Raw genomic sequence first — 24,012 nt, 5'->3', positions numbered from 1 at the left:
TGGTGCTGCAGTCACAAACTACCTGGGGGAAATGGTTATCAAGGATGTTTCTCACTTAGCTCAGCAGTTGTAGCAATCCCAGTGAATCCTCTGTGTTCCTGTTTTCCTGCCTGGGTTTGGAAAACATCCGGTCCTGTCCACAGAAGATGTTTGTGTGTAGAGTTTATGAATACGTGTATCTGGTGTAAAAATCATGCATTCTGTGTGAGAGATTTAGAAAGGATTGCTTGCTACAGTAGTGGTTACTTGGTGATGAGTTAGACTGTTGCTTCTCTTTGAAAGTTTCCCTGAAAGCTATGGAAGACCAATCAGTAGGCAAACTCCAAACGTTTTTATATCCCGAATAGTGCCTACTGTAATCATGAGACTGGCATAAAATTTGAGATTTTTATACTGGAGATCATATTTGTTCTTTGCTTTCTTTGTGAGTTCAGGATTTGTTAGGGCACACTGTATTTTTTAGATTTGTTTTAGAATCAAGAAGCTTGGGAAAGAATTTTTGTGATTCTTTTTTTTTTTTTTTGTCTATTCCTAATCTTTTGTTGTAAATTGCTGAGCATTCAAGGAAATACCAAAACTTTTATGACTTGCAATGTAAAAAACTGTAGTACTTTGTGAACAGATTTGGGCATGTTCTGTTACGCTTAAATTGTGGCCTGTCACAACGGACACATTTTAACAGTCAAGCTTCTTCACACCAAACTTGACATCTGCAGTATTCAGAGTATGTGCGTTTGTCAAGCAATGAGCTAGCAAGCATCTGGAATTGTTAGGTAGCAATGCCTGATTAGAATGTGGTGTATATTCATATGAAGCAATCCCAGAAGATGAATAGGAATATGCAGCACTTAAAAAAGACCTCATATTTATGCAGTAGAATTCCCGTAAACGTAAAAGTGTACAAAACCTTCCCTCCTTGGTTACCAGTTTTGAGAGAAGTATGGCATTGTGTGTATCGCAAAGGGACGTCTGTAAAATTTTCCCTATTGCATACTTAGTCTGTAAGAATGTTTCATGTTTTGCAGAAATGCTAAGAGCTTCCAAGGTTATGCAAGCATGGTAGCTTCCCACACCGTTAGAAATACGGAAAGCAGGAAAATCCCAGGATCTGGAAAAGTTGCTGGCAGAATCATTTGCCTGAGGTAGGTTTAAAATTGAGACATTCTTGGCTCTTTTCATAATTCATGTAATTAATTTTCCACAAGCTTTTTAGACTTGCTTCTGTGGGTCCTATGATAATGCAAAGAGAACAAGTGAAGCTCTAAAAGTAAAACACTTTTCATAAGTTTAATCCCTTTAAACTAAAAGGACCTCATGCACTGTGAACTTGTTTTATAGTCTTCTCCGCAAATGGAGGGGGAGAGAGTCACAGGAAGACATAAATATTGAAGTCTCCAGTAACTGCATGTTCCCTATTTTTCTAATAAAGAAATGGTTGGAAGCTATTTTTGAGGAGTTGAAGTTGTTTATGTGTTGGGTTTGTTTGAGTTTTTACCCTGCTGGCTTAATTGTCATTGATCATAGTGTAATTCCTTTGTGTTTCTTTTTACAAAGAAATCCAAGTAATAGTTACCAATATTAACCAAGGTAATAGAGTTCTTAATGCCGTGGATCTTTTTTTGTATGTCTTGCCTTTTTTAATCTGCTTTCCAATTTCTCAGTGGGCAGGAAACTAGATGGCGTGTGTTTTTCTCCTCCAACAACAAACGTGCTAAGAAAGAATTGTATTGCTGGTCCTGACTTTCCCTTGCAGTCACTGCAGATAAACTCCAAGACTGGGGCTCTGCTTTCCTAGCCTTGCAAACAGCCACTCTGCTTTCTTTCATTCTCACACTCCAAACCTGCTAGATTGAAACCTTGTACTGTTTACTCCAAGAAGGAATTGTGTTGCTGGTCCTCCCTTTCCCCTGCAGCCATTGCAGATAAACACCAAGACTGCGGCTCTCCTCTTTCCTAACCTTGGAAACAGCAACAGTGCTTTCTCTCACTTGCACTCCCAGGCTGCTAGGTTGAAACCTGGCACTGACTGCTCCCACAAGGAAGGTGCTAGAAAGCAATTCTCTTGCTGGTCCTCACTTTCCCTTGCAGCCATTGCAGATAAACACCAAGACTGGGGCTCTGCTCTTTCCTAGCCTTGGAAACCGCCACGCTGCTTGCTCTCACTCTCGCACTCCCAAGCTGCTAGATTGACACCTTGCACTGACTGCTTCCACAAGGAACGTGCTAGGAAGGAATTGTGTTGCTGGTCCTCGCTTTTCCTTGCAGTCATTGCAGATAAACACCAAGACTGGGGCTCTGCTCTTTCCTAGCCTTGTAATCACTGTCACAGCCTGCCCTTGGAATCCCTTTCACAGTCCCAGTAACACACAGTTTCTGTGCTTGCCTAACCACTAAACTATAGCAACACTCTCTCTCGGCTCTCTGAAGAGCCCAGCACCAGAACTGAAACATCCAGCTTCTGATTCCACAAGGATGGTGCCAGGAGAGATTGCTCTTGCTAGTGTTCACCTTCCCTTGGCAGCCCTTTCATGTGCAGAACACCACCAGGGCTCTATGCTTTCCAAGCCACACAAAGCTCACACTCTCTCGCTCGCTTCTCACGCAACCTTGATTACAAAGGGAAAATAATCACCTTTTCATCAGATACGGAATGTTCCAGAATGGAATGCTTTTGCTGCCCTTCACCTACCCTGGCATTACTTTCTCAGCCCCACCAACACTGCAGCTTCCCTAGCTGCTGAGCTGTAGCAATGCTTGCTCGCTCTCTGTCCAAATTAGCCTAGCACCTCAATTGAAACATCCAGCGACTGCTCCCACAAGGCAGGTGCCAGGACAGAATGCTCTTGCTGGTGTTCCCCACCACTTAGCTGCCCTTTCACAGCACCCCCAACACTGTGGCTTTACGCTTGCATAGCCACTGAGCAGCGCCAACACGTTCTCTCAGACCAGCCAGCGCCTGGCTCCACACTTGAAAACCTCCAGGTTCTGATCCCACAAGGCAGGCACCAGAATGGAATGCTCTTGCTGATGTTCACCTGCCCTTGGCAGCCCTTTCACTTGGAGAACAAGACCGGGCCTCTACGCTTGCCAAGCCACTAAGCAATACAGCATTTTTTTTAATTCTCCCCAGCCCACTTCCAAAATTGAGGATGGACAACTTCTGATCCCACAAGGAAGGTGCCAGGACTGAATGCTGTTTCTTGTGTTCACCTTCTCTTGGCAATCCTTTCCTAGGTCCAGCAACATAAGGGTTCTCTTCTTCTTCACAAAGCGGTCTCAATATGCTTCTCACTATCCCCAGAGAGAACACGTTGAAAGTTAACTCCTTTCTGCCTTGGCCATTAGAATTCTTTGTTCTCTTTTCACAAGCAAATCTTTATTCTTACTGAAACTGTGTAATTTTCTCCTTTCCAAATCAATGAAGCTTCATTTTTATTTTTAAGTCCTCTTGCAAGCAACTTACCTGACAAATTTTTCTTGTCTAATAAACTGAGTCTGAAGCAGATGTCACCTCCTTATGCCATTCAATTACTACTCATGCAATAGAGGAGAGAGCAGCAACTTGCCTCTTGGAGTATGGATCCAGTTGTTGCCCCTGCAACAACCCCCCGGTGACGTGTTCTAGCTGACATGCAGGGGTAGAATGAGTGGATTTTTGTGTTGGTTTTTCCCCCTTCTCTCTAGTCAGCTCTATGCTTGCTGATACTTGAAACCTTTTTCTGTAGCCAGATTCTCTGATATTGGTATTGCTTTAAGTATTTCTAGGACTTCAACACACTGCTTAGTTTCAATGCACCTTTCAGGTCCTCTTGGAAGCCAGGATACTCTCAAAATATCTTGAACTACTAGTAGAAGCTTCTTAAAGGAGAAAAAACCCCCATGGAAAATCATGCCTTGATGGAAGTACTTCCTGCAGTACTTCTATGCCAGCGCCCTTCTTTGCAGCAAAAGTGATTGGACAAGGCTGTGGCTTGAAAGACACTCTTAATGAACAGCTCAAGGCTAGAGAAAAGAACGTAACTATGCAGTGGTGGGAAATCTACAGTATTGTCTGTGCTTACCTGAAACATCTAATTAAACACTTTTAAAGAACCCTTTGCTTTCTCCCTCAGAAAGAATGCCTGCTTTTGCCTACCTATAAAAGTATTCATAGATACTTCACAGTTTTCCATGGGAGATCATATTGACCTGTGCAGAAGAAAATGACTTCTTAGGGGTGACCTGCAATTCTAAATGTACTCCTGGTAGAGTATGCTATGGGCACAAGTTACAGCTGAACACGAAAGCGGCTTTCTTGTCACTTTGTCACTTGCCCCTGTGCCTTTTCCTGTGACCCTTTCCAGCACTGCAGTGGTTACCAGCAGGGGCATCACTACGCAGCAGTGATGCGCACTGCTCCTTTCTTACGAAGGCTGACGTTGTGAATGTAGGGGAGCTATTTAATCACTTACCTCTATTGGTAAATTTGTATTTCTAGCAGAAGTTCATCTACTTCCTACAGTTAGGATAAGAAAAAGCAAACCTTAATCCTCACACCTTATACTTTTTGCATAGGTAGTATAATTGAAAGAAAAATTTGTGGCCTCCTGCTAATAAAACTAGCATGAAAATTTGCAGTCCAGTTAATGGCCATTCTCAAATTCCAGTTTTGTACACTTACTGTATGTATTTACAGTAGAATTTGTCTCGGAAAAGTATGCAAGGTAAACATGCAGTAGACGGCAACAGTGCTTTAATGATGAAGAAAAGTTAGTATCTGCTGGAAGGAAAGGTGTGTGGGAAGAGTGGGGGAGTCCGTGTGGTGCTCATGTCCACCTCAGAGCTTCGCCATCTTATGCTGTGTGGCTGCGCTTATTCCTGAATTCACGGGTTGTGTGGATTTCTTCTCTGGCAACAGATGAGCCAAGACAGCAAATTCTGTGCATGAGGCTTGTTACCTGTGCATACAGGAAACAGTGTGGTTGTAAAGGAATGGGAAGGGGTGGGGTGGGGGGGCTATCTGACTAGATCATCGCTGCCTAGAAAAATAGAATTTTTAACTGAGTTGTAAGTAGGTAGGTTCTGACACAAGTTTTGCTTAAAAGATAAGTAATTGAGAAAGCAAGACAGTAAGCATTACCTTTAACAGCTTTAGTCACAGAGGAAAAGTTTTTTAAAATGTTTAGTATGCTTGTAATGTTGCTTAAAACCTTACACAAGTCAGCTGGTTTGACAGCAGTTTTCAGATATGAAAGAAGCCATTGAGAAATGTGAAAGCTTAAAACACATTTTAGAAGGCAACAATGTGCACTTTTGTGCTTCTTTTCTGCACAAGTGTTCTGGCTGGAGTAGAATGGGTGACTACAGTCTGTGCAGAATAAACAGCGGTGTGGCAAGAAAATCTCCTCCTAGTACAAAGCTCTAAAGTAGCTGATGGTGGATGGGAGGTAAGGAGAAAGCCTGTGACTAAGCTTTAATAACCATCTGTGTCTGTCCTTTTAACTGCACTGACGAAGCAAGGGGGTACACGTCATAATTCTTTCACTATTGCTGACACAGGGCAGGGAAGCCTAATAGCTATTGCCTATTTAAGGTAAGGCCTGTTGAAAGCTACAGCTCATCTTTTAAAAAAACAAAAATCAGTTTTGTGCTTAGTACTGCTATTTCTGAGACAATGTAAAATAAATGCAAAGAAATATTCTTTATTAAAAGTAACAAGGAACGTGTTTTCGAAGCAATTTAGAGTGCAAATCAACTAGTCAGGAGCAAAATTATGGACTCTATCAGAATATACAATAACCTCTTATCAGTGACCTCATCCCTCTGTGAAATCTGTTCATCTGATTCGTGTGATGAAGTGTAATCTTCTGTACTTTTATGGATTTCTCCTGCACCATAAAAAGGGGTATTTTACAGGAGAAAGTTAAACTACTTTGCTGGTATATCAGCTCAAACCAGTTTGACCACTGACCGCATAGTATTGTGTAAAGAAAGTGCATGCATAAAGTTTGGGGTCATCCTGGGGGCACGCCGAGGAAGATTCAAGAAGACTCTAGAAGGAGAAGAGGGCATGCGCTGAAGAAGACACGCCTGTTCATTAATATGTATTAGAAGACACGCCTATTCATGAATATGTATTAGCAAACCGGATCATGCTGAGGAATATTCAAGAAGATTCTAGAAGGAGAAGAGGACATGCGCTGAAGAAGACACGCCTATTCATGAATATGTATTAGCAGACAGGATATAAACCAGGAACAGGAACTGTACCGTGTGCGTCTTGGAGCAGAGACTCCCGGCGCACCCAGCGCTGTTTGCTTGCCTCTATTCGCTTAATAAATTGTAAATTTGAATTGGAATCCTGTTTGGGACTAAATCATTTATCACACCTCTTTCTCTCTGCCTCAGCCAGCTGGTGCCTAGGGACACAGCGGACTCTGGATTTTCATACTGAAGGGTGTACGGCATAAAGAGGGCGGGGCCACCGGGCCGCAACCACAAAGCAATGCTCCAATACGGAAAATGGGATCTGTTCCTCCTCTCTGAGTACTGAAAGCCCACATGATAGCTGGTACAACAGGGGCTGCTCCAGCCAGGAGATCTCTCGAGGAGATTGCTGCTCCAGTATGTCCTGTCTGAGGGGAAGTACTGACATACCCGAAGGCTTCATCGTCGTGGAGTTTTGTAAAATGAAGTTCTTTCCCAAAACAGTTTTCATTAACTGCATGCTCCACCTTCCTGCATGGAGACCCTATAGGAGACAAAAGGATGGCAGAGTTTGGATCACTTGGCATTAAGTCCACTATGATACCAGAATCACTGACACTTTCAAGACAAAATTCAGCCAATTGCTTCAGTGAAGAACGTGGGCTTAGAGGACAGGCATCTTGAGCTCCGAAGATGTTCTGAAGGAGCTGCTCCACATCTAGGCTATACGGCACCATGTCAGTCTGGATGGCCTGTTCCACCATCACATTGCTGGTTTTCTCCTCCTCCTGGGAAGAAGTCAGCTTTCCAGCCAGAACATTTTCAACCATCTCTTGGTTCACAGCAGAACTGGAGGGAGCTGCATCACTCGACTCGAAGGCTGTGGTGGTCATACTCTCTTCAAATGAATCAGTCCCGTTAGCTGTGTCCTCATTAAGAAGCAGCCCAGTATCTGCCACCTCCTCCAGAGCCTGGTCCTCTGTGATGAGGCTGTCTGGCATTGTGGCACACAACGCTAGTGGTTTCCCCTCCAAGCCACAGGTGTACTTCAGGCACTGCTCGCGTCTCACAGAGCTGCTCTGAGCCAGCTCCAGGCTCTGCAGCAAAGATTCCAGTTTCTTGTTTTCAATGCTTATGTCTGTGAAGTATTTCTGAATTTTTCTTTCTCAACCAAGCTGTTTTGCATGCTTTCAATAACATGCTTGAGTTCTTCAATTTCCCTTCTTGCTTCCAAGAAGGCCAGTCCCAGCTCCACACGATTACACTCTTCTTCAGTCCAGTTTCCCTTCATCCGTCCCAGCTGAGCTTTGAGCTCTTCTATGTCTGTTTCCCTGTAGCAAAATATAAATGTTGTAACACTTCTCCTGACTGGTCTAAATTAAGGAGTGAGCATGAGGCTCCACTGCGCTGGGATGGCTGTGCTGCAGAGATGCTCCAAGAAGGAAGCAAATTCCACCATGCACCACTTGCTGCCGCCTCCGAGAGAGAGCTGGCCAAGACATGCCAGCTGATTGCTAACTGGAGTCACCGACCTCGCCACACAGCCAGCATCCTTGTGGGCTATGCCATGGTCCTGGTCGTTTTGAGGTGCAAGTGGTGGCCTCTAGGTCAGTCCAAGCAGTTCAGCGCTTACCAGCTCACCTACTGCCCTGCCGTGGAGGAAATGCGAAATAGCTGCCTGGATGCGCCCCTCCCCTCTCCCGTGCCTGCCAGCAGCTCATCACATACAGCCAGAGCCAACACTGGCCTCAGGCAGCAGGATGGCTTGGGGCTACAGGCACCTGCCTTTCTTCACACCCACCCAGCCCAGCGTGGAACCAGAGGCTGCCACCTTGACTTGCAAGTGGGAAGCGGAGACCCCTACGTGAGATCCAGCTCTTAGAGATGCAGAGGTCGGGCTATCCCGAGCTGGATCAAGAGGTCCCTGGGACTCTGTCTTGGGGCTCCATTCAAACACCCCTTTGTGCCCACTTGCGCTGCATATGCTGGAGAGACAGCTCTCAGCATGCAGCCTTAGTAAAAAGAGGCGACATCTGTTGCTGTGTGAGGCACATTGTCACTTCTTTGCTTAGCGTCCATACAAAGTGAAAAGTCCAGTATCTAAGTGACAAAAACACAAGTGGGCACACTGGGTTGGGTAAGAGCCTTTCTCTCATTAGGGGAGAAGGGAGACATTTGTAGTCATATTTCACTGAGCGAGGCAGAACCAGCAACTGACTTAGGGTCATAGAGGCTTGCAGGTAGAAACTGTTTTATGTATAAAAGGCCTCAATGCTGTCAGACTGGTAGAAAACTATCCTTTAGAAATATTCTATTGTGAAAGTTCAAAAAAAGGGAAAAGAGACAGTCATATTCATAACTGAACTGCATGGTACGTATTCACTGAGCCTGCTACAAAACCTGAAATACCTGAGAACAACCGAGTCAGACTGATCAGATTTCAAATTATTTCATGAAAACTTTATGTGCTCAAGAAATGAGCAAAACCATTCAGGATTCACGCCCCTTAATACTCCTGAATATATCTTTCTAACTCTGGTATCTGAAGTGAAATACACCTTTCTTTACATTTGCTCTCAGATTCCTTCAGCTTTGTTTGCAAATGCCACACTGTAATGTCTTTCTGCTGCAGAGGTGTCAAATACTGCTCTGGATTTTCTGGCTTAATGCTGTGATTGTCACCACAAGAAATGTATCTCCCTGCTCGCCTGAAAAGGAAAAAAACCCAAACCATCACTCCTATAGTTCTTCAGGCCTGGCAAAAAGAACACCCCCTGTGGAGTAATCGCTGAGGGGCAATTTGGAAATTTACACTCTAAGAACAGCATTGAAACAGGGTGGAATGTAGCTAGTGTACAATGAGTCTCTACCATGGCAATTCCCTAGGCATCCCTAGGTGTTGGCAATGTGATTCAGTCCCAAACAGGATTCCAATTCAAATTTACAATTTATTAAGCGAATAGAGGCAAGCAAACAGCGCTGGGTGCGCCAGGAGTCTCCGCTCCACCAAGACGCACGCGGTACGGTTCCTGTTCTTGGTTTATATCCTGTCTGCTAATACATATTCATGAATAGGCATGCCCTCTTCTCCTTCTAGAGTCTTCTCAAATCTTCCTCAGCGTGATCCTGTTTGCTAATGCATATTCATGAATAGGCGTGTCTTCTAATACATATTAATGAACAGGCGTGTCTTCTTCGACGCATGCCCTCTTCTCCTTCTAGAGTCTTCTCGAATCTTCCTCGGCGTGCCCCCAGAATGACCCCAAACTTTATGCATGCACTTCACAAGTTTCTCTTTACACAATACTATGCGGTCAGTGGTCAAACTGGTTTGAGCTGATATACCAGCAAAGTAGTTTAACTTTCTCCTGTAAAACACCCCTTTTTATGGTGCAGGAGAAATCCATAAAAGTACAGAAGATTACACTTCATCACACGAATCAGATGAACGTATTTCACAATCCCCCATCTTCTTCTTTATAGTATTGATACGTGTTTTCATTTCCAATTGAGTACTGCAGATATCTGCATTCCTTGTATAACCGAGTAGATTAATCTAGTAACAATCCCCCACATATCCCCAATACAACTGTCCCGATTTTAGTAAGCCAATCACCACCCATAAAATCTCCCCAAAATCCTCCTAGATTGACTCCATTCCAAGTTTGTCTCTCAGGAGGCCATTCGTTATACACCTGGACTCCTAGTCGCTCTCCCTAATTTATGGGTAACAGGAAAAAACTAGGGTTTATTGTTGATTACAGGTACGGGCTGTACAATTAGAAAAGGTCCTCAGTTTTTCCATTTTTCTGGGGTAAACCCCAGCTGGACTTGTTCCAACATTGACTACAGTTATTTGCCGTAGTCAGAGTCAAGGAACTCACCCCAAGTAGAACTAGAAGAGGTCCGATCAGGGCCATAGTGATTGGCGGTCACAGCCTGAAGGGGTTGCAGCCCTTGGCAGACCCTTTTTAAGCCGCAACACCAGTTCCCCTCCGGTCTTGCCCTCTTCTTTCCTTTAAGGGGGTGCTTTCTTAGTACCCAAATTAATTGAGCACTGCTTGTGAAGGCCAGAGCTTTGATAGATCAGTGGTTTGTCCAGACCTGAGCAGTTGCCCGAGCCTAGCGATCCTCTTTATTTGCAAGGCTTTATAGCTACAGAAAACTGCCAGTTAGCCTGCAACACTAATCTTACAAATAAACACCGCCTTCTATACAAAAGACAAATTCTAGTTCCAGCTCCTTTTTCCTGTTCTTCTTTTGCCAACAACTCCTTCCAATTATACTCGTTTGGAGTACCCATTGTTGTTTCCTATTACGCTTTCCCATCGTTTTCCAAACTTGGGGATTACTTATATTTCTCTCCATAGCTTCCCATGGCCATCGTTCACCTTGATTTGTTCCACCACAAACGTAACAAGTAGTTATATTCAATGACTTAGCAATGTTTTCAGCAAGATTTACAAATAGATTTTTAGCAACTGTGGGAATTTCATGTTTCACTCCTGTTTCTATTGCAGGAGTAGCCACAATAAAATTCCCATAGCAATTTAGTCAGATGTGACTTTCCACTCCTTCACTGGACCTTTCACTCATGACACATGTGTCCATCCTTTTTCAGCAGTTCTCACAGCTGTTTCTGTAGTTAATAAAACAAGGAAAGGTCCTTCCCAGAGGGGAGATAGGTTTCCTTGTTTCCATGTTTTTATCAGAATTTTATCTCCTGGTTCTAACGGATGAATTGCAAATCCTAAAGGTGGTGTTTGGCCACCATCCCAATCTGTCTTAATTCTTTTAATCTTTTTCCAATGGTAATTATATATTGTTGGATGCTATGATCCTCGATTACATTGTTCCCCAGAGGCATTCCTTGAAAATAAGGCATGTCATATAACATTTCATATGGCGATAATCCAGTCTCGCTGTATGGTTTAGTTAAACATTTCATCCAGGGCTTTTGTGTATTTTATCCTCCCTACCTTAGGTAATTCAGTGAAATCGACTTGTACTTTCTCAAAAGGTCTGTAAGCTGTTTTTCTCCCTCCCGTGGCTGCTTGTCGAAACACTGTCTTATTTACCTTTTGACAAGTTAAGCAACCTTGTGTAATTAGCTTTGCTATTTCAGTCAATTTGCTTTGCTATTTCAACAATCTGGGAGGTTCCTGGAGTCTGTGGAGGATAACTTCCTGACGCAGCTCGTGAGTGAGCCCACCAGGGGAGGTGCCTTACTGGACCTGCTGTTTACAAACAGAGAAGGACTGGTGAGAGATGTGGTGGTTGGAGGCCATCTTGGGCTTAGCGACCACGACATGATAGAATTCTCAGTTGTGAGTGAAGTAAGGAGAGGGGTCAGCAAAACTGCTATCATGGACTTCTGGAGGGCAGACTTTGGCCTGTTCAGGTCACTGATTGAGAGAGTCCCTTGGGAGACAGTCCTGAAGGACAAAGGGGTCCAGGAAGGCTGGACAGTCTTCAAGAAGCAAATCTTAAAGGCGCAGGAGCAGGTGGTCCCCATGTGCCGTAAGAAGAGCTGGCGGGGAAGGCGACCGGCCTGGCTGAACAGGGAGATTTTCCTGCGACTCAGGGAAAAGAGGAGAGTTTATCACCTCTGGAAGAAGGGGCAGGCAACTCACAAAGAGTACAAGGATCTCGTTAGGTCAAGCAGGGACAAAATTAGAAAGGCAAAAGCCCAGCTAGAGCTCAGTCTGGCTACAGTCGTAAAGGATAATAAAAAATGTTTTTACAAATATATTAACTACAGAAAGAGAGGCAAGGAGAATCTCCATCCCCTACTGGATATGGCGGGGAACATTGTCTCCAAGGACGAGGATGAGGTTGAGGTACTTAATGCCTTCTTTGCCACAGTCTTTAATAGCCAGTCCAGGTATCCACAGGGTATTCAGCCCCCTGAGCTGGAAGACAGGGATGGAGAGCACAATGTACTCCTCATAATCCAGGAGGAAGCAGTCAAGGACATGCTAAACCACCTGGACACCCACAAGTCTATGGGGCCTGATGGGATCCACCCAAGAGTACTGAGAGAGCTGGCGGAGGAGCTTGCCAAGCCACTCTCCATCATTTATCAGCAGTCCTGGTTAACAGGAGAGGTCCCAGAAGACTGGAGGCTTGCCAATGTGATGCCCATCTACAAGAAAGGCCGGAAGGAGGATCCTGGAAACTACAGGCCTGTCAGCCTGACCTCTGTACTGGGGAAGATTATGGAGCGGTTGGTCTTGAGAGTGCTCACAGGGCATCTGCAGGACAACCAAGGGATCACGCTCAGCCAGCATGGGTTCATGAAAGGCAGGTCCTGCTTGACCAACCTGATCTCCTTCTATGACCAGGTGACCCGCCTAGTGGATGAGGGAAAGGCTGTGGACGTTGTCTACCTGGACTTTAGTAAAGCCTTTGACAGCGTCTCCCACAGCATTGTCCTGGAGAAACTGGTGGCTCGTGGCTTAGACAGGTTTACTCTTCACTAGGTGAGGAACTGGCTAGATGGCCGAGGCCAGAGAGTTTTGGTGAACGATGTTAAATCTGGCTGGCGGCCGGTCACAAGCGGTGTTCCCCAGGGCTCGGTTCTGGGGCCGGTCTTGTTCAATATCTTTATTGATGGTCTGGATGAGGGAATTGAGTGCTCCCTCAGTAAGTTTGCAGATGACACCAAGTTGAGTGGGAGTGTTGATCTGCTGGAGGGTAGGAGGGCTCTGCAGAGGGATCTGGACAGGCTGGATCGATGGGCAGAGGCCAACTGTATGAGGTTTAATAAGGCCAAGTGCCGGGTCCTGCACTTTGGCCACAACAACCCCATGCAACGCTACAGCCTTGGGGAGGAGTGGCTAGAGAGCAGCCTGGCGGAAAGGGACCTGGGGGTGCTGGTTGACAGCCGGCTGAATATGAGCCGGCAGTGTGCCCAGGTGGCCAAGAAGGCCAACAGTGTCCTGGCCTGTATCAGGAATAGTGTGGCCAGCAGGAGTAGGGAAGTGATCGTGCCCCTGTACTTGGCACTGGTGAGGCCGCAGCTTGAATCCTGTGTTCAGTTTTGGGCCCCTCACTACAAGAAGGATGCTGAGGTGCTGGAGCGTGTCCAGAGAGGGCAACGAAGCTGGTGAGGGGTCTGGAGCACAAGTCTTACGAGGAGCGGCTGAGGGAACTGGGATTGTTTAGTCTGGAGAAGAGGAGGCTGAGAGGAGACCTTATTGCTCTCTACAACTACCTGAAAGGGGGTTGTGGCGACGAGGGTGTTGGTCTCTTCTCCCAAGTAACTAGCGATAGGACGAGAGGAAATGGCCTCAAGTTGCGTCAGGGGAGTTTTAGATTGGATATTAGGAGAAATTTCTTCACTGAGAGAGTGGTCAGGCATTGGAACAGGCTGCCCAGGGAGGTGGTGGAGTCGCCATCTCTGGAAGTGTTCAAAAAACGTGTGGATGTGGCACTTCAGGACATGGTTTAGGGGACATGGTGGTGCTGGATTAATGGTTGGACTTGATGATCTTAAAGGTCCTTTCCAACCTAGTGATTCTGTGATTCAAAAATTCCAATACAATCAAATTGTTTAAGAAAATGATCACTTAACGCTTTTGTACCCCAATGTGTTTGCGCATGCAAATGTTCTAAAATGTGTGCCCTGGTCAGAATCAATGTACTGGATTATCCCATACCTAGGTATCAAATGTTCCAATAAAATTTTTACCACCATCTGTGCCGTCCTATTTTCTCCAATTTTGTTTGTTCTTCTGGGGTAAACTTCTTCTCTCTTTCCTCTCGTCCTTCTTTGCTGGTGTCCTCCTTTGTTTGTATGACATTAATTTTGACGACTTTAGTCCTCAAGGCTGCTTCCTGGGCCTCTTTATCTGCTAAGTTATTTCCTCTAGTTCGGTAATCTAATCCCTTTTTGTGTCCCCTCACATGTACCACTGCTATCTCCTTTGGTTCTCTTAACGCCTTTAAAATTTTTACTATTAATTCTTGCTGTATTAAATTCCTCCCTTGAGTATTAATCAAGCCTCTTTCTTCCCAGATTTTTCCAAAAGTGTGGACCACCCCATATGCGTATTTAGAATCTGTAAATATAGTCCCACTTCTTCCTTTTAATAATTCCAGGGCTCTACACAGGGCATACAGCTCACAAGCCTGAGCTGACCATGATGGACTCAGAGGTCCTGATTCCACAAGTTCTAAGTCCTTATTAATTATTGCATATCCCGATTTTCTCTTCCCTTCTACCACTCTGGAGGAGCCATCTATAAACAGCGCTTCTCCATTTTCCAGCTCAGCATCTCTTAAACCTGGTCTCACCTTAGTCTGGGTCTTAATTACCTTTAAACAGTTATGTTGTAATTCCTCTGATGGTTCTCCAAACAAAAATTGTGCTGGACTCTGAGCAGAAGCCACCCTCAGTTCTAAGTCAGGGGAGTCTATTAGTATTGCTTCATACTTTAGGATTTGGCTGTCCATTAACCATTTTTCCGCTTTTTGTTGTAAAACATTTCTGACATTGTGTGGGGTATACACTTTTAAAGGAGCACTAAAGGTAATCTTCCTAACTTCTTCTATTAATAATGCTGTAGCAACCAAAGCTTGGAGACAAGCAGGCCATCCTCTGCTTACTGGATCAAGTAACTTAGAACAATACCCCACGGGTTTTTTTTGATTCCTGCCCAGTCTTGAGTAAGAACTCCATATGCTGTCTGGCTTGATGTATTCACAAAGAGATAGAAAGGTTTTTCTAGATCTGGGAGGCTCAGTACAGGTGCTTGTATTAATGCCTTTTTTACTTCCTCAAATCTCTGATCATCTTCAATAAACCATTTAAGTTGGTTATTTTTCATGTAGGAATTTTACTTTTTCACTATAATTTTCAAGCCATGGTCTACAATATCCTAATAATCCCAATATTTGCCTAATTTCCTTTTTAGTTTGTGGGGGTAATCCCAGATACCCTTTCAGGATCTAACTTCTTCCTTCCCTTACTCAGCCAATGTCCTAAGTATTTTACTTCTTGTTCTACAAACTGTAGCTTTGATCTGGACACCTTTAATCCCTTTTCCCCTAGAAAATTTAACAATTTAATGGTGGCTTTTCGGGTCCCCTCTTCAGTTTCTCCAGCTAGTAATAAATCGTCCACATTTTGCAATAATTTTACCTCCTTAGGTATTGTGAAATCTTGTAGAATTTTCTCTAAAGTTTGTCCAAATAGATTTGGTGACTCTGTAAACCCTTGTGGTAACACAGTCCATCTTAATTGTTGGTTTCGTCCTGTTTCGGGGTCCTCCCACTCAAAGGCAAAATAATCTCTGGATCCCTCATCCAGAGGACAGGCCCAAAAAGCATCTTTCAAATCTATTACACTATACCAAGTATGTTTGGGAGATATATGACTCAATAAAGTATAAGGATTTGCCACCACAGGGAATTTAGTGATTGTTCACTGATTTACAGCTCTTAAGTCCTGCACCATCCTGTATGACCCATCCGGTTTCTTTACGGGAAGAATGGGCATGTTATGAGGTGACATACATGGTTCTAGGGTTCCTTTTTCCAGAAGTCTGTCAACTATAGCTTTTAATCCTTTTCGACCCTCCATAGGTATAGGGTATTGCTTGATTCTAATTGGGCGGTGCGGATCTATTATTTGAACCCTTATGGGGTCCATTTTTATCTTTCCAGTTTCCCCTTCTTTATACCACACTGAGGGGTTAATAGCTTCTTCATCTTCTTGTGTTAAAGTGTATAATTTAATCTGCAATTTGTCCCCTTGACTCTGAATGCTCAAGTTTAACTTCAAAATCAAATCCCTTCCTAATAAATTGTATTCCGCTACAGGCAGCAAAAGTAAATCATTAAGAAAAAGCTCTCCTTTTGCTCCTACTACTGACATATAACTCTTCCCTTTTCCTATTCCTTTTGGAAGTTTTTGAATGGTTGATTTTTCGGCCCCTGTATCCACTAAAAATAAAACTTCCTCTTTGTGGGGACCGATTAATAATTTTATCAACGGCTCTGTTGATGTTTAAGTCCCCAGAAGATATAGCCCCTGACACCCGTAATCTTCTTTGAATATTTTCTATATCCTGTCCCCGCTTCTTCTGAACATGTCCCCTCTTGTTACAGTAGTAACAGACGGGAATTGTAAATCTTTCTTGATCTTTTGCTTTTTGTTTTTCTTCATCCCTCCTAACATGGACTTTCTGGGCTTCTCTAAGTCTTATATCCCCCCATGATTTAGCTACAAATTGTGTTCTAAGGAGTGCGGTCCCAGCCACTGTATTCGGCCTCGGGGAACCTCTTCCCTTATTCCCTGTATGATTATTTGATGGGACTGCCACAAACCCGATGCCTCCCTGATTGCCTCCGAGGGGTACTTCTCATAAGGGATATAGAGAAGCTCCCTCAGATACAGCAGTCCTACTTCTCGTACGTGCAGCCGGAGGTCGATCTAATTCCGGTGCTGTTGGTGGTGGAAGTAGGGGCAGCGGTGGTACAGGTAGAGGTACTACGGCCACCGGAGGAGGAGCCGCCGCCGAAGATGGATTATTAGAGTATGGAGGCGGTAGGTTACCCAGTGGTTCCCATTTATCATCTTTTTCTTTTTCCTTTTCACTTTTCTCCTCTTCCTCAAAATTTTTATCTGTTTTTAATGTAAATAGTGAGGCATAATCGCTTTCCTCTTGACTAAAAGGTTCCTTCGAATTAACATACATATTTAAAGCCTGGCAGACCCAGTCTTCAAAAGATCCAAAAACAGGCCAAAAGACATGTGGTCTCAAAGGTTCTTTTGACCATTCTACCATACAATATTGAACTAATTTTCATTTACTTTTTCCTTTTCTGGGGCCCCTATCATTCCAATTTTTAATTATTATTCCTAATGGACTCTCCAGAGGTATTTTTAGTAATTCGCTCCCTTTCTTCTGGTCCTGGGTTCTCGATTCCGTCTGACCCATCTAGGAATTTTTACTGTGGCAATTCCTACAGCCCTTACTTGTGTTAAGAGATAGATGCCCAAAGTCAGCGTTAGTAGTAAAGTAAGTGTCCAACCAAGTAAGAGTGTCTTGCAGGGGGTTTAGGACCTATCACCCACCCACGAATCCTATAAGAATCGCTTCGGTCCTTCACCGGCCAAGTCCCTCGCAGGAGATTGGAACCGCTCTTAGAAGACCTCCACAATCGCTTCGGAACGAGGTTCCGTCTCAGTCACACTCTTACACACACAGGCAACCGAATCCCACCCAACCAAACGGTATACACCTTAAATACTTACGACTACGTCGTCTTCGTTCGGATCTTCGCGTGCAGAATTACAGGCAAAATAAACTGCTGCAGCTGGCAAGGGAGCTCATAAAAAAATCAAATTCTTTGCTTGCCCCTATTCAGGTTCAGGATGGCGTTAGTCCCGACCCGACCCGATCAGGAGCCACCAAATGGTGGGGTGCCCCTCCTAGATCAAGTCAGAATTCAGGAACCAAGACCATCCCGGACGAGCCCCCAATTGTCATAAATGATTTAGTCCCAAACAGGATTCCAATCCAAGATTACAATTTATTAAGCGAATAGAGGCAAGCAAACAGCGCTGGGTGCGCTGGGAGTCTCCGCTCCACCAAGACGCGCGTGGTACAGTTCCTGTTCTTGGTTTATATCCTGTCTGCTAATAAATATTCATGAATAGGCGTGTCTTCTTCGGTGCATGCCCTCTTCTCCTTCTAGAGTCTTCTCGAATCTTCCTCAGCGTGATCCTGTTTGCTAATACATATTCATGAATAGGCATGTCTTCTAATACATATTAATGAATAGGCATGTCTTCTTCAGCGCATGCCCTCTTCTCCTTCTAGAGTCTTCTCGAATCTTCCTCGGCGTGCCCCCAGGATGACCCCAAACTTTATGCATGCACTTTACAAGTTTCTCTTTACACAATACTATGCGGTCAGTGTTCAAACTGGTTTGAGCATACCAGCAAAGTAGTTTAACTTTCTCCTGTAAAACACCCCTTTTTATGGTGCAGGAGAAATCCATAAAAGTACAGAAGATTATACTTCATCACACGAATCAGATGAACGTATTTCACAGCAACATCAGGGGAACTTGGTGTGCTAATCCTGGGAGAAATTGCATGGAGGGTGGAGTGGAGTGGAGCCGTCGCGGTCACGCTCTGTGAACAAGGGAATCTAAAGGTACACAGTGTGTGGATTAATAAACTGCACATGCAATGCCCTGGGTCAGTGACCCGTCAACTTTGATGAAATGCTGTACTTGGAGTGAACTTTGCTTATTTATTTGCTAACATTATAATACTAAAATGCACACCCCTCTCAAAAGTTCGCCACCTCCCAAGGTGCAACCTCCCCTCAATGAGTGTGCGCACTGAATTTTTCCTAGTCTGTACCTTTAAATGCGAAGCAAGAGAATTTTGAACCAATCCTGATAAAGGTGTGTATGACTAGAGTCACTCAAGCTCCACCTGCTAAGTAAAACACTATAAAATAGTTTGAAAAGAGCTGGATGTCAGGGAAGACACCATCACTCCTGACTTTTAGGATCTGCTGACGGGCTGACCCTCTCTTCCCCCCCCCCATTGGGACGCCTTTGGGTAAGATTCGAACACTCGGCTATCCCAAGTGGATCCGCGGGAATTTTAGGAATCTCTACATAGAGTTGTTTCATCACCCCACGTGTGTGTAACCAACCCAACCATAATTAATTTAGTGCACTTGCTTGCAGACGGTGAATTTATCACCGGCAATCCAAAGAACTTGTGCATGTGTTGCTTCAATAAATCACACTATTCATTGACTCAGCCGTGTGTGTGTTGTCCCTGAACGCGACCGTACGTCTGAGTGCGGCCGTGTGAGTTCAGGAGGTGTCCGGCTGAGCAGGTAGGGTGATGTTAGTAGTGCATCCAGACCCGTGAGAGTCCAACGAAAGGGGTTGGGCGCGACCGGACTACTAACGCTGACTTTGGGCATCTATCTCTTAACACAACACCCCCATAGACTGATACAAAGCTTGACTTACTTGGGGCTTCTCAGTGTCTGCACAAGTGACTCCTTCTGGCAAATCAAAGTACCTGGGGAAACAGCTGATTTGTGGCTGTAGTGCAAAGTTTACTACCCATTGTACTTGGTTTCAGTGCCGTTACATCAAACGAGACACTTCTAACTTTAAAATACCTAGCCATCCCCTCACCTGAAATGGATGGTGTGCCCAGGAGCAGGCAGACAGGAAACTGCATAGCGAGGTGCCTAAGGCTGGGCAGGATGAATTTTCACCAAAGCGTGTAATATTTTCTAACTACTCCACCCAACTCTCCAAAGCGAAAGGACCATATGGTCCTTTCATAGCCATGCGAAAGAAGCAGTAAAACCACATGAGAAGTGATGGCGTGAAACCACATGAAGGCACCTGCCTTGGAGTGAAAACCAACTACAAAGGGCTTTGGCTACAAGTAGCCTTGAATTTTACAGTACTGAAACAATAAAGCTTTTACATGGGATGGCACACCCTGTTGGCTGTCAAGCCACCAAGAGGAGGAGTCACACCTATGCTGAGGAGCAAGATGACCTGCTCAGCAACCCAGAGAGCTGATGCCACATTACAGTGTGGAGAAGGTAAGTCAGCGTGCTGAGCACCGGGATGCTGAAATAAAAAATCACACAAAATCACAGAATCACTAAGGTTGGAAAGGACCTTCAAGACCATCAAGTCCAACCGTTAACCCAACGCCACCATGCCCCCTAAACCATGTCTTGAAGCGCCACATCCACACGTGTTTTGAATACTTCCAGAGATGATGACTCCACCACCTCCGTGGGCAGCCTGTTCCAATGCTTGACCACTCTCTCGGTGAAGAAATTTTTCCTAATATCCAGCCTAAACCTCACCTGGCGCAACTTGAGGCCATTTCCTCTCGTCCTATTACTCATTACTTGGGAGAAGAGGCCAAAACCCATCTCACCACAACCCCCTTTCAGGTAGTTGTAGAGAGCAATAAGGTCTCCTCTCAGCCTCCTCTTCTCCAGACTGAACAACCCCAGTTTCCTCAGCCGCTCCTCATAAGACTTGTGCTCCAGATCTCTCACCAGCTTCGTTTCCCTCTCTGAACATGCTCAAGCACCTCAGCATTCTTCTTGTAGCGAGGGGCCCAAAACTGAGCACAGTATTCAAGGTGCAACTTCAGTGCCGAGTACAGGGGCACGATCACATCCCTACTCCTGCTGGCCACACGATTTCTGATACAGGCCAGAACGTTGTTGGCTTTCTTGGCCACCTGGGCACACTGCTGGCTCATATTCAGCCAGCTGTCAACTAGCACTTCCAGGTCCTTTTCCACCTGGGCAGCTCTCTAGCCACTCCTCCCCAAGGCTGTAGCGTTGCATGGGGTTGTTGTGACTGAAGTGCAGGACCCGGCACTTGGCCTTATTAAACCTCATACAGTTGACCTCCGCCCATTGATCCAGCCTGTCCAGATCCCTCTGCAGAGCCCTCCTGCCCTCCAGCAGATCAACACTCCCACCCAACTTGGTGTCATCTGCAGACTTACTGAGGGAGCACTCAGTCCCCTCATCGAGATCATCGATAAGGATACTGAATAAGACGGGCCCCAGAACCGAGCCCTGGGGAACACCGCTTGTGACCGGTCACCAGCCGGATTTAACACCATGCACGACAACTCTCTGGGCTCGGCCATCCAGCCAGTTCTTTACCCAGTGAAGAGTACACCTGTCTAAGCCACAAGCCGCCTGTTTCTGTAGGAGAATGCTATGGGAGACACTGTCAAAGGCTTTACTAAAGTCCAGGTAGACAACATCCACAGCCTTTCCCTCATCCACTAGGCGGATGGTGGTCATAGAAGGTGGTCAGATGGTGGTCATATCACCTGGTCATAGAAGGAAATCAGGTTGGTCAAGTAGAACCTACCTTTCATGAACCCATGCTGGCTGGGCCTGAGCCATTGGTTGTCCTTCATATGCCCTGTGAGCACTCTGAAGATGAACCGCTCCATGATCTTCCCTGGTATGGAGGTCAGGCTGACAGGCCTGTAGTTCCTGGGATCCTCCTTCCAGCCTTTCTTGTAGATGGGCACCACATTGGCAAGCCTCCAGTCATCTGGGACCTCCCCTGTTAACCAGGACTGTTGATAAATGATAGAGAGTGGCTTGGCAAGCTCCTCCACCAACTCCCTCGGTACTCTTGGGTGGATCCCATTGGGCTCCATAGACTTGTGGGTGTCCAAGTGGCTTAACAGGTCCTTAACTGCTTCGTCCTGTTATGTGGAGGGGTTATTGTGCTCTCCATCCCCGTCTTCCAAGTCCAAAATTTACCTCATCACGAGGCTGCTGCCCCTTCCTTTGTATGAGCATGAGGTGCTGCTGCCTTGAGAGCCCCTGTAATTCTGGCAGAATTACTTAGCAGCTTGGCAAGCGTAGAGCCCTCATGTTGTTGGGAATGTGAAAGGGTTGCCAAGGGAAGGTGAACACCAACAATAGCATTCTGTCCTGGCACCTGCCTTGTGGGAGCAGTCGCTGGGCATTTTCAATTTTGGTGCCTGGGCTCTTTGGCGAGTGACAGAGAGTGGTGGTACCATCTAGTGGCTATGCAAGAGCAGAGCCTCTGTGTTACTGGGGCTGTGAAAGGGCTTCCGAGGGCAGGCTGTGAAAATGATGCCAGGGTAGGTGAAGGCCAGCAGAACAATCCGTTCTGGCACATTCATTTTGGAGCCAGGCTCTGGTTAGTCTGATAGCGTGCTGGGGCTCCTTACTGGCTAGGCAAATGCAGAGTTGCAGTGTTGGTGGGCCTGTGAAAGAACTGCTAAGGGGACTTGATGGTCCGCAACAGAATTCTGTCCTGGCGCACTCCTTGTTGGAGCATTCCCTGGACGTTTTCAAATGGAGCTGGACTCTGGGGACAATTAAAGAGAATGCTGTATTGCTTAGCAGCTTGGGTGAAAGGGCTGCCAAGGGAAAGTGAACACCCGCAAGAGCTTTCCCTTCTGGCGCCTGCCTTGTGGCATCAGAAACTGGAGGTTTTCAGTTGTGGAGCCGGGCTCTAGCTAGACTGAGAGAGCATGTTTGTGCCTAGCCACTAAGCAGTAGAAAAAACGACCCACCGCATTGGACTCCCAAAAACCCAAATGATCAAGGCGTCCCAAAAAAACGAACAGTGCAGGACTCCCCAAAATACATACTTTCCTCTGGGACAGCGTGGTGATGCATTCCTCTGCGACAGCATGGTGAAGCACTCCTCCAGGGCTGCACAGTGCAACATTCCACAAAGGCAGGGTGTTGTAGCACCCAGAAAATACCACAACCATGAAGGGTTCATAATTAAAAAAAAAAAGGTGAAGCACTTCAAAAAAGCCCCTAGGTGCAGAGCTCCCAAGAAAACCAAACCACGCAGGACTCCCAAAGACCTCAATGATCAAGGAGTCCCCAAAAAACAACTGAAAGGCGCAGGAGTATCTAAACAACAAAACGCAGCAGGACTCCCAAAACTCTAAACAGTGCAGGACTCCCAAAAATCCAAATGATCAAGGAGTCCCCCCAAAAAAATCCAGCACTGCAGGACTCCCAAAAAGACATACTTTCCTCTGGCACAGTACAGTGATGCATTCCTCTGTGACAGCATGGTGACGCATTCCTCTGTGATGGGGCGGTGATGCATTCCTGTGGGATGCACAGTGAAGCAGTCAACAAATGCCAGGTGTTTCAGCACTCTAGAAAATAGCGTAACCAGAAATGGAGCCAAACAAATAAAATAGTGAAGCAGTGGAAAAAGCTGCAGAGTGAACAGCTCCCAAAACACCCTGGGATGGAGAGCTCCTCAAAAGCCACAGGGCAGATCTGAAAAAACCCAAGCGATGGAGGGCTCTGAATCACAGAATCACAGAATCACTAGGTTGGAAAGGACCTTTAAGATCATCAAGTCCAACCATTAATCCAGCACCACCATGTCCCCTAAACCATGTCCTGAAGCGCCACATCCACACGTTTTTTGAACACTTCCAGAGATGGCGACTCCACCACCTCCCTGGGCAGCCTGTTCCAATGCCTGACCACCCTCTCAGTGAAGAAATTTTTCCTAATATTCAATCTAAACCTCCTCTAGTGCAACTTAAGGCCATTTCCTCTCGTCCTATCGCTAGTTACTTGGGAGAAGAGACCAACACCCTCGTCGCCACAACCCCCTTTCAGGTAGTTGTAGAGAGAGATAAGGTCTCCTCTCAGCCTCCTCTTCTCCAGACTAAACAACCCCAGTTCCCTCAGCCGCTCCTCATAACACTTGTGCTCCAGACCCCTCACCAGCTTCGTTGCCCTTCTCTGGACACGCTCCAGCACCTCAACATCCTTCTTGTAGTGAGGGGCCCAAAACTGAACACAGTATTCAAGGTGCAGCCTCACCAGTGCCGAGTACAGGGGCACAATCACTTCCCTACTCCTGCTGGCCACACTATTCCTGATACAGGCCAGGACGCTGTTGGCCTTCTTGGCCACCTGGGCACACTGCCAGCTCATATTCAGCCGGCTGTCAACCAGCACCCCCAGGTCCCTTTCCGCCGGGCTGCTCTCTAGCCACTCCTCCCCAAGGCTGTAGCGTTGCATGGGGTTGTTGTGGCCAAAGTGCAGGACCTGGCACTTGGCCTTATTAAACCTCATACAGTTGGCCTCTGCCCATCGATCCAGCCTGTCCAGATCCCTCTGCAGAGCCCTCCTACCCTCCAGCAGATCAACACTCCCACTCAACTTGGTGTCATCTGCAAACTTACTGAGGGAGCACTCAATTCCCTCATCCAGATCGTCAATAAAGATACTGAATAAGACCGGCCCCAGAACT

The 24,012-nt window shown here is 45.8% G+C and overlaps 1 protein-coding gene across 1 annotated transcript; it reads right to left on the bottom strand.

The window, feature by feature from the left end:
• Positions 1–6,398: 6,398 nt before the first annotated feature.
• Positions 6,399–22,446, bottom strand: LOC309404235 (syntabulin-like; the record flags this gene model as incomplete). Its single annotated transcript, XM_081998623.1, is given in 5 exon segments — positions 6,399–7,348; positions 7,351–7,517; positions 8,745–8,894; positions 21,504–21,566; positions 22,367–22,446. Coding segments are annotated over 5 exon segments (1,410 nt in total).
• Positions 22,447–24,012: the final 1,566 nt, after the last annotated feature.

The sequence above is a fragment of the Phaethon aethereus genome (assembly GCF_964289735.1).
Source record: "Phaethon aethereus genome assembly, chromosome: 3".
Taxonomy (NCBI): Eukaryota; Metazoa; Chordata; class Aves; order Phaethontiformes; family Phaethontidae; genus Phaethon; species Phaethon aethereus.
This window is presented reverse-complemented; position numbering and strand designations above follow the sequence as displayed.